Source organism: Capsicum annuum, chromosome 11 (genome assembly GCF_002878395.1).
Source record: "Capsicum annuum cultivar UCD-10X-F1 chromosome 11, UCD10Xv1.1, whole genome shotgun sequence".
In the NCBI taxonomy this organism is placed as follows: Eukaryota; Viridiplantae; Streptophyta; class Magnoliopsida; order Solanales; family Solanaceae; genus Capsicum; species Capsicum annuum.
Window position 1 is genome coordinate 203,029,106 of NC_061121.1, and position 11,381 is coordinate 203,040,486.

General features: G+C 37.9%; 1 protein-coding gene across 1 annotated transcript; it reads right to left on the reverse strand.

Moving 5' to 3' along the window:
- Positions 1 to 8,374: 8,374 nt before the first annotated feature.
- Positions 8,375 to 10,566, reverse strand: LOC107852818 (glutelin type-D 1). Its single transcript, XM_016697857.2, has 3 exons — positions 10,198 to 10,566; positions 8,761 to 9,481; positions 8,375 to 8,685 (listed from the first exon to the last, which is right to left on the reverse strand). The coding sequence occupies exons 1-3, from the start codon at positions 10,391 to 10,393 to the stop codon at positions 8,532 to 8,534; spliced, it is 1,071 nt and encodes a 356-aa protein (XP_016553343.1). The 5' UTR covers positions 10,394 to 10,566; the 3' UTR covers positions 8,375 to 8,531.
- Positions 10,567 to 11,381: the final 815 nt, after the last annotated feature.

Below are 11,381 nucleotides of genomic sequence, written 5' to 3' on the forward strand. Positions count from 1 at the left end.
AACCTCTTTTGGCATGCTTTAAAGGACTTAGATGGCGAGGATTTTTTGTGGGGTCTTACAATATCTCCCCCTTGGGAACATTCGTCCTCAAATGAGTTAGGCGTAATTGAAATGCTAAATACTGTAACTATAACTGGCATGCATAACTGAAAGCATAACTAAACTGATTGCAAATGCAAGTACTATAGAATGAATGGCTATGTAAAGCTGAAACTTAGATTGAAAAGAGATGATCTGAGGAAACCTATTACTTTGAATTCAATCTAAATTTGCAGTGAAAAGATGAGGTTACTTGGTCTGCATATCCACTTCTGCTTCCCAAGTGGCTCCCTAACGGATTGATATCGCCAAAGGATTTTGACCAAGGGAACTTCTTTGTTCCTTAGTCTACGAATCTGACGGTCAAGGATCTCAACTGGAATCTTTTCATAAGAGAGGCTATCATGAATCTCTGTGCTTTTTAAGGGTACCACAACCGATGGATCATTAATACACTTTTTTAATAAAGACACATGGAATACAGGATGTACGAGCGATACATCTGTAGGCAACTCAAGCTCATATGCCACCTTCCCAACACAGCTCAAAATATGAAAGGAACCTACATAACGAGGACTAAGTTTCCCTTTCTTGCCATATCTCTTTACTCCCTTCATGGGTGAAACTTTCAAATAGACTAAATCACCAACTTCAAACTCAAGATCTCTTTTTCTTACGTCTGTATACAATTTCTGATGAATCTGAGTTGTTTTTAACCTTTCTTGAATCAGCTGTACTTTCTTCATAGCTTCTAACACTATATCTGGCCCATTCAAAGTGCCTTCACCTACTTTGAACTAACTAGCTGGTGATCTACATCTTCGCCCATAAAGAGCCTCAAATGGAGCCATCTTAATACTAGCATGGCAACTATTGTTGTAGGCAAAATCAATCAATGGCAAATGCTCATCCCAACTATATTTGAAATCGAGCACACAAGCCCTTAACATATCCTCCAAAGTCTGGACGGTCCTCTCTGCCTGACCATCCATCTGCGGATAAAAAACGAAACTAAGATGGACTTGGGTACCAAAACCCTTTTGAAAAGCTCTCCAAAACTGTATGGTAAAATGAGTACCTCTATCCGAGATGATGGACAAAGAAACTCCATACAATCTGACTAACTCTCTAATATACAACGTAGCATAGTCTTTAGCACCTCTTCCCACTTCCATGTAGAAATACTGAACTCTTGTAATATACCACCAGGCCTTTGGTGCTTTACTTTAACCCGTTGACAAGTTGTACATTTAGCTAGGAACTCAACTCTGCTACATCTCTCTTTATACCAGTCCACTAATAGATTTCTCACCAGTCGCGGTACATCTTGGTAGCACCAGGGTGAATGGAGTAACGTGCACCATGCGCTTCATCCATAATCCTCTGCCTTAAATAATCTATACATGGTACACACAGTCTACTTTGGTATCTCAGCACACCATCTCTCCCTTGGGAGAAAACCTCAACTTTCTGATCTCTGGCTGACTCCTTTAACTTAACTAAGATAGGATCCTGATCTTGCTTCTCTTTCACCTCAGAAACTAAGAAAGATTCTACACTACTCTGCACCCAAACGTTCCCCTCGGCTGAATCAACCAATCTGACACCTAATCTAGCCAAGCGATGCACTTCCCGAACTAGCTCTTTCTTATCATTCTCCACATGAGCGACACTTCCCATAGACAATCTACTAAGGGCGTCTGTCACTATATTGGACTTTGTTGAATTATATCACACAGTCATGTCATAATATTTCAGTATTTCTAACCACCTTCTCTAACGGAGATTCAACTCTCTCTGGGTAAACACATACTGCAAACTTTTGTGGTTCGTGAACACATCAACATGCACACCATACAGATAATGTCTCCAAATTTTCAAAGTAAACACAATGGCAGCTAATTCAAGATCATGGGTTGGGTAATTCTTCTTATGAGGCTTAAGCTGTCTAGATGCATAGGCTAGAGGCATCACAATAAACAACGAAACCATTGTACTATCTGGTAATGCTAACACTGGGGCTAAAGTGATTCGAGTCTTCAACTCCTGAAAACTCTTTTCGCAGGAATCTGACCACTGGAACTTAACTTTCTTTTGGGTCAATCTAGACATAGGAGACACTATGAATGAAAAACCCTCAGCGAAATGTCTATAATAACTAGCTAGACCTAAGAAACTCCTAATGTTTAACGAAGAGATAGGTCTAGGCTAATTTCTTACGGCTTTTGTCTTTTAGGGATCGATTCTGATGCCATTGGCGGAAATAACATAATCAAGAAAGGCTATTGATATTATCCAAAATTCGCACTTGCTGAATTTAGTGAATAATTTATGATCTCTAAGAGTTTGCAAGATAATTCTAACATGATCTACATGGTCATCCTCACTACGGGAGTACACAAGGATATCATCTATGAATACTATGACAAACATGTCCAGATACTATTTGAACACTCGATTTATGAGGTCCATGAAAGCTGTTGGAGCATTTGCTAGCCCGAAGGACCTGACTAGAAACTCAAACTGACTATAATGGGTTCTGAAAGCTATCTTTGGAATATCACATTCCCTTACTTTAAGCTGATGATAGACGGATCTAAGGTCTATCTTTGAGAAATAACTTGCACCTTGGAGTTGATCAAACAAGTCATCAATTCTAGAAAGAGGGTATTTGTTCTTGATTGTGACTTTATTCAGCTAACGATAGTCAATACATATACGCAAGGAACCATCTTTCTTTCGCACGAATAGGATGGGAATGCCCCATGGAGAAATGCTAGGTCTTATGAATCCTTTATCTAAAATATCTTTGAGTTGTTAAGCTTTGTGAAAGCCATACATTATAAAGGGATAGAAATAGGCTGAGTATAGGGAAGAAAGTTAATCCCAAATTCTACCTCTCTGTTGGGAGGTACCCCTAGGAGATTTTCTGGAAAAACTTTAGAAAACTCATTGACCACTCAGACTTAGTGTCCTTAACTTGAACTAGATGATAAATGCAACCTTTGGAAATCAACTTTCTGGCTTTAAGATAAGATATGAAATGACTCTTGGGAGACACTAAATTTCCTGACCACTCAAAGGCTGGCTCATCTGGAAACTGAAACTTCACCACTTAAGTATGACAATCTATGGATGCATAACAGGAATGGAGCTAATCCATACCAAGAATAATATCAAAATCAACTATATCTAACTTTATCAAGTTTGCCAACATGATTTTATGAAGGATAGTTGTAGGACACCTTTTATAAATCTATTTAGCAATAACTGACTCACCTACTGGAGTAGAAACCAAGAAAGGGTCAGGGATCTTTTCAGAATTTATCTCAAAATTTACTGCAACTAATGGGGTCATACAAGAGAAACTCAACCCAGGATCTAACAACATATAAACATCAAGATAAAAGACACTTAGTATACCAGTAACAACGTCTGGTAATATTCCTACTTCTAGCAGGATTGTAAAGCATAAAATCGATTCTGGCACTGACCGCCACCAGTACTGGATAATGCACCCTGAGGAGGAGCTGGGCTACCTAGAGGAGCTGGTGCACTATTAGCCTGATTCTAGGGACGAACATCCCTGTTTCCTTGTCTAGCACGCGGGTACTCTTTGATTCTATAACCTACCTGGCCGTAACCATAGCAAACTTTCTGATCCCACAGATATTCACTTGCATGATTCTTACCACACTTAGAACATGGGGGATGATTGGGCCTACCACTCACACTATTCTGAGATCTGGACATAGAAGACTTACCCTACTGTTCTTGTCTATTTTTGGGTGAAAGAGCACTGGCTGAAGAAGGTGCATACATAGATGAATGATTCTGGAACTGCGAATGATTTTCTCCTCCAGACCTATTTTGACCATAATCAAACTGCCCTGTTCTATCCCTTTTATTTACTCTCTCTCTTTCCTTTAAGTTCTCTGCCTTTATCTGCTGAGCATGCATCATTAATCTAGAAAGATCTATATCTCCAATGAGCATAGCAGTCCTACATTTCTTAACTACTAGCCCAGATACACCGGTCACAAACTTACTCATGCTTGACCTAGGGTCAGCCATTTGATCAGGGGAATACTTAGACAACTGGTTAAACTTGAGAAAATACTCCTTCACCGTCATAGAGCCCTGCCTCAGGTTCATGAACTCTTCTATCTTAGCTTCCCTCATCTCACATGGGAAGAACTTGTCTAAAAATGCATTTTGAAACATCTGCCGAGTCACAGAAACTGCATTTTTCCCTCTGTTTTTCTTCCACATCACCACCCAATCATATGCAACATCCTTCAGCCTATAGGATGCTAGTTCTACACTCTTCTCTTCAGAAACATGCATAATTTGGGTGATCTTCTTCACCTCATCAAGATAAAACTGTGGGTCCTCACCTACCTTCGACCTAAAGAATTTCGACGGGTTCATTCTCATAAAATCTTAAATTCTGGTAGTAGCTAAGTCCCCGTCTTCCTGAGGTAGGACTACAGCTTGATGATTACCCTAAACATTACCTTTCATAGCTTGGGCTACCACCTGAAAGGCAGCTCGAAACTCTGCATGGGATACATTCTTATTCAAAGGGTCTACGAGCTGAGGTGGCTGGTTATCATTTCTATGTGCTCGACGAGGAGGCATTTTCTATCACGTGAAAGCACGAGTTAGAAGAAGATAGATAAACTGAATGCACGATAGATCATAAAGAAGAGATGATTTCCTAAAATGCTTCATAGCCTCTTGCTCATAGATGTGGCGCGCTTCACACTGATGATCAAGACTCTACGTAACGCGGCTTGTCTGACTCCCCAGGAATCTCTAAACCTTAGGCTTTGATACCAAGTTTGTAATGCCCCCAAAATCTGATTTTCAGGATGCCACACGGTGCTCCGAACTACAAGTAGTCCTGAGCTAACCCTGGCTACTTTCTACTAAATATGAATATCAAAATAGGGGAAAAATGAACATGAAAACATAATAAATGCAAAAATCTTGTCTGAAGCATACTAATCTCATGAATCTTGATAAAATAATATTGAAAAATCTGAATACAAAATCAAAAGTCTAAAATTGAATCTAGTAGTCCGACAAGCCTCTACTAACTAAATCTAGAGAGTCACTGGGATAGACCCCAGCTAACTCAAACTGTCTGAAATGAATACTGAAACATTTATTAAGAAACTAGAAATCTAAATAACTAAGTCCCCAAAATATGAGGACTCACCAACTGCAGGGATGTAGATGAGATGCTCGAAAGTCACTCATGCTGCTGAGACTGAGCACCTAAACCTATATTATGAGATAATATAACATATAGACGTATATGTGGATCAGTACTTTGATGATGTATTGAGTCTATGGGGGTGAATGCAATAAGTAAATAATATCATCACAATTTATAAAATCATGTATGCCAAATGTAAATGACTCACATAGGCTTGAGTAAATCTAAAATTTTGTAAATCATAAATCATAAATAATAAAGCATGTAATGTGAATCTCGTGAGCTATTACACTTGGTTCTGAAATCTGTATTCTATTCAAATTCTCAAATCATATAGGCCAAGTGAAATCTGAAAAACTTATTTGGCTTGGGAAAATGCTTTATCTGAAAGGAAAATACTTTCTAAAGGCTTTAGGAAGGTTCTTCTAACCAACATAAACCAAGTGAGCATTTATGAAGTTCAACGTCTCATCTTCCTAAGGAAAAATCCTCACGTTGGGGAGAGGAATCATACTCTTGGGGGAGAGGAATCATACTCTTGCCAGGGAGTATAACCTGTCGAAGTTATCACATAACTATCATCCACGTAGAAGTGGAAATAATCTGAATCCTACTTTGGCACGTAGTTCTGGGGTATGAAATCGTAGTAACGTACCTATCTCGGTGATAAATACTACTTCCAATTAATCGGTATGCTCATTCTGAAAAAAATTCAGTTTTAAAACAGTCTAATGGTTTATAATGAAAACAAACTGTAATCTATAAAATTAAATCTGTAATCTAAATCTGTAAAGTGGATTTCATATCTATTCTGAGACCAAAAGGTCAAATCTTTATCAATAATCTGAAAGGAATCTAGTCATAGGGTGCTTATGGCATAACAATTCTTGAAATAACAACCTTTAATGAGGGCTTAATGACCCATATGTCAATCTTATGTTAAAACATCAAAATGATCATGCTTAATAATATAAACATGGATGAATTAACTCAAAATCTGAAAAATTTCTGCAATATGCATGGAAATATAAATATAATCATGTAATTCAACTTCTAAATCATGAGAAATCCATAAAATTATAAATAACAACATGGGTATAAACCCTAACTTCAATATCATGGGAAATCACATAAAATTTAGCAGATTTGAAATTTAAAATAAGTTTTGGGCATAAGGATGAAAGTGTTATCCTTGTTGGAAAAAAAAAACTCCACATACTTTGGATGAGATGAAGAACTAGATAAAGAAGCTTGGTTTTGAAGATCCTATTCGCGTTCTTGAAGATGGATACTTGAGTGTCTTTACTTGGGAACCCTCAATCTAAAACTTTCTTGGAGTAACAATGGGGGATCTAGATTTCTTGGAAGAGGAGCTTTGGAGTTCTTAGGGTATTTCTTGAGAGAAAAGTAATGAAAATAAGCCTAATATGCTTAGAATAGGCTTAAATCTTGTGTTTGGGCGGATTGGGGTGGGAAAAATGACTTATTTACACTTTAAAATGCGAAATAAAACTGCATAAATTACCTGGACTAGACTTGCCAGGGTGCCACGGGCTCTGGAATGCCGCTCTAGGTGAGGCGCCGCTGTCTCCATCGCGGGCTCCCCCCAGCACCGGACTAGGCAGGGCACCGCGGGCTAATTGCCTTGAGCTGTTATTTTAAAGTTCCAAACACACCCTTACGCTTGTCCAAAAATTCTGAAACTTACCCGAGATGTACTATTGACTTCCCCAATCGTGAAACAACAAAAAAAAATTAAATTTTGATGTAGGAAAGGTCGTAAATAAATTCCTCGTAGTTGAGGGCCTTGGAAGAGACTAAGTCCCAACACTTAGCTGAAACTTTTTGAAGTCTGAGACCTCTTTTGGCATGCTTTAAAGGACTTAGATGACGAGGATTTTTTTGCGGGGTCTTACACAAACACACATAAACAACAAAAACTTAACAACGCAGTATGTAAAATGAGTAAATAAGAAACACAACAATTTTACATGAAAACTCCTTGCTTAAGGGAGAAAAACTACGACCTGCCTCCAGAATTTTCAAAGCTCCACTAGTATTCAAACAACCTTGAATATAGACTCCATGAAATCAAGGATTAAAACTCTTAATCCTTGTTCCCCTAGTAATAACTCTATTACAAAGAGGAATGTGCAATACCTATATTGCACGAAACAACCCAACTAACTCTAACTGAGTAAACAAGCTAACTTTAGCTTTAATATCACCTAACTCTAGATGATAACAATGAGTTTGAGAACTTAGAACAAGACACCTACTAATAATAAACAACAATAGTAGGCAGCGTTTGTGATCAGAAGACAAAGACTCAATTACAACAAGAACATAAAATACAACTTGTGAGTGATCAGTTCCCTGTTGCGAGTGAGGCTATGATTCAAGAGCTTCAAGAGAATATTTGTTGTGAGATTAGAAACTTGTTTTCTCTGTTGTGGAAGATAGTAATATATATGAGACAAGAAAACCTAGGTCGAGTCTCATTGGCTGAGATCAAAAAGTGCAGTAGTTTTCTCACCAACTTTTGTACTATCATCAAACTCAGGACTTAACAAAAAATATTCATGAAATATTATGGGTATGTTTGGTATAAAGAAAAATGTTTTTCAAGTTCTCATGTGTGGTTGGTTAAAATTTTACAAAATCTTTTTTTTTTTAAAAAATAGTCCTTAAAAATAAGAAAAATAACTTTCGAAAGCAAGCTTCATATATGATATTCTATATTGATTGTGTGTTCTCCGACACACGTCATCCTCACCCAACCACCCAATGCTTCTTCCAAGCAAACATTTTCCTTCGTACAAACTGTGCGATTAGATTCACATTTACTGTCTTTGTTAATCAAATTAGGTGCTTACAATGCAGCTACACCAACTTGAAAATACAATAATTGACCATTTGGATGAGATTAATTTTGAAGAAAACCCTCCTTTAGTAGCAAATCTTGGTAGAAGGTGTGTTGATCACGATTTTTATTGAACAAAAGACGCAGAATATAGCAAGCAGAGGAGAGCTTATAAAGATAAAAGTTGTTAAAGGTAAAACCAACATAGCTGATCAAATTTAAAGATAACAAGGCAACCAAACAAAAGATCAATCAAACTAGGGATTAGTATTAAAAATGAAGAGCCGCAAAGATACTTGTTCCGAACACCACAAGGAAATCTAGAACAGTAACCACAATTCCTAAACCTCTAATACTACTCTCTTATTATTACTAAGTTTAAAGGACGGAAACTTGGTCAATCAATCAGTTTGAGGGTGGGAAGAAAGTCAGTTCTTCATTTCTCTTGGAGCTGAATTGCTTTTGTACATCTGGTGAAACCTTGAAAGCAGCCTGCAGCACTTGTGGGGATAGAGACTTCCATGGGCAAACCTTCCCAGCCAAGTCAGTGAACTTTGGACTGTCACATAAGTAAGAGTTAAGGAACGATATGGAAATTGTAATTTGACATCAACAAGGCAATGTAAAAACTTACTCGGGAGTAGTGATGATGGAGAACCACTCCATGCCATCAGGATCACCAATTTTGGAAACAACACAGAACCTCGGAACAATGAACAGGTTACCACCTTTGAGGTGTGCTTCAAGAATACGCTTACCATCAGGGCCAACAACCTGAACACGGCCACCGCCTCTGACAATATAAGTGACCTGAAGAGCTGAATCAACCGAAAAACCGGGAGAGCACATAGCACTTCCATTCAACCTAACAAGATCAGCACCAGTTCCAACTTGGCCAACCAATGGCAAGTTCTTGGTATTCAAAACAACCACCTTTCCACCACCCTTGATATCAACATCCAATGGGGCTTCCTCACAGTTGAGAACCATGCCATCCCTGTCGCCTTGCTTAGGCTCAGGCATTTGGAAGCCTGCATCAAGCTTCACAATGCCCTTAGCAGTCTGGGAGCTAACTAGAGTCTTAGCCACACTCTCATCTACATCCCATGCCCTGCTAACAAACTCCGTTGAGAAACCAGTGAAAATTCCATTGGATCCCGTCAAGTACATGTCAGTGAATGAACCAGCCTTGTGTGCAGTTTTAGTGTCACCAAGGAAGAGAACCACAAGTTCAGTGTCCTCTTTGTTATACCACCATGATACAAAACCAAAAGGAAGGGCAATGGCATCCCCCTTCTTAATGGGAATCACCTTTTCGTCTTTGGCAGGGAGAACAATTCCAGCAACTCCAGAACCTGATGTATTCACATAAATAAGTGGCTTAATAAACAGATCTATACCCAATGTATATATCAAAAAAGCAAGATGTTCAATTATGAAAGACCGCTGAATCAAGATTTTAACAAAGTAGCCATGTATATAGACGAAACAAACTTCCAATTTTGTTGCATATAGGTAACTCAGCTCTTTATTTAATAGTAATAAAATAGGAATCTAGGTACAATGCTAATTGTCATTATTCAAAGTAGTAAGATCTTAACAATCTAAACATAGAGACACACAAAGTCTATGTCACAATCAAAAACCAAAAGCCCAAAGATTCACAGTAAAAGAGGGAATCAAAACCTATGAAAAATAAATGATCACATATGCCCAGAGGCTGGATCCTAAACCAAATCATCAAATCCGAGACTAACCTAACCCATTAATTCAAACAAGTGTGATTATAATTCTAAAACTGTAAGAATTTACTCACAAGAATAAAATTGAAGAAAATCCCCAATGGGGTGAAGCCTGATGCGCTAAAGCTCCCGCTATGCACGTTGAAAGGCTGGACCACAATGGTAGATTGCATGCAGCCTTACCCTGCATCTCTGCAAGAGACTGTTTCCACGTCTTGAACCTGTGACGTCCTTGTGACATGGTCATGCATCAACTTTACCCGTTACTCCAGTTCCCGTCGAAACCAAAAAACTATCATGATTCATGAACAAGTGGAAAAAAAAATTACCTTGAAGAACATAAGCAACCTTAGCAGAATCAGAGTAATGAGGAAAAGCAAAGCCATTCTTGGTAAGAGCAAGTTTAGCAGCACCAATATTGCCTTCTTTCAACATGGGTAACTCACTAGGACACCATGCATGATATGAACCACCTTCTCCTCCATAAACTTGCTTTGCCAACTTTGGTGTAAGATCAATATCCATATTTACAAAAATCTCACTAAAAAAAGTTAAGAGTAAAAAACAGCAAAAACAGAGAAGAAAATTAGTATGACTGTAAAACCAATAAGAGTTTAGTATTTATAGGGGAGAGATTTAACACCAAAATTCCGTAGATAAGGATTAAATAAAATTAAGTTCGTGATAGAACAGAATTATAGATGAACTAGGAGGTTTGCGTAATTTGAGTTTTAGGTAAAAGTGGACAGCTCTCGTCTAGTATGAATTATTCAACATGCTAATTTATAGCAACGTTTTACATTAGACAAATTAATATTTATTTGGCTATTATATCAAAAATAAATTTTTATTTTTATATTTCAAAATATAACAAATAATCCAACACTTTATTCACATTTTATCCTCAATATCAACTTAATAAGTAAAAATAAATAGAGAAAATAGCTTCATCATTAGATGTTCAATAAAAGGAAATAGGGATAATACCTAATTACCCCCTGGACTATACCCAAAAAGGCTATGACACACCTCAACTTAAAGGGGGTCCTATTACCCCTGAACTAATTAAAAGTGTAATTTTGACACTCTTACTGCCTTCGTGGCACATATGTGGCACAACACACTGAAGTGTCCATGTAGGCACACGTGTGTGCCACATATGTGTCACGTAGGCACTAAGGGTGTCAAAATTATATTTTTAATTAGTTCAGGGGGTAATAGGACCCCATTTAAGTTGAGGTGTGTCATAGCCTTTTTGAGTATAATTCAGGGGGGTAATTGGGAATTTTCTCATGGAAATATGAGTGGATTAATCGATAATCAAACTTGTCATGAGTTTTTAAGTCCTTAGTTTTGATGATTGACAAACTAATCATGGGGCCTGGTTCCGATGGAGCCATACACACAACACCTTTGATGATGAAGTTGTAACTACTCAGGGATTAGGTTTATCATGTCTATGCCTTATGTATCAAGTCAGCATTACAACTGAAAATAGTACCGTGTGGCAGAA

Coding starts and splice junctions, on each gene's coding strand:
- LOC107852818 (XM_016697857.2), bottom strand. CDS start 10,393: ATGGATATTGATCTTACACCAAAGTTGGCAAAGCAAGTTTATGGAGGA. Junction 9,482..10,197: donor GGTTGCTTATGTTCTTCAAG/GTAATTTTTTTT, acceptor TGAATACATCAG/GTTCTGGAGTTGCTGGAATT. Junction 8,686..8,760: donor TCCATCATCACTACTCCCGA/GTAAGTTTTTAC, acceptor CTTATGTGACAG/TCCAAAGTTCACTGACTTGG.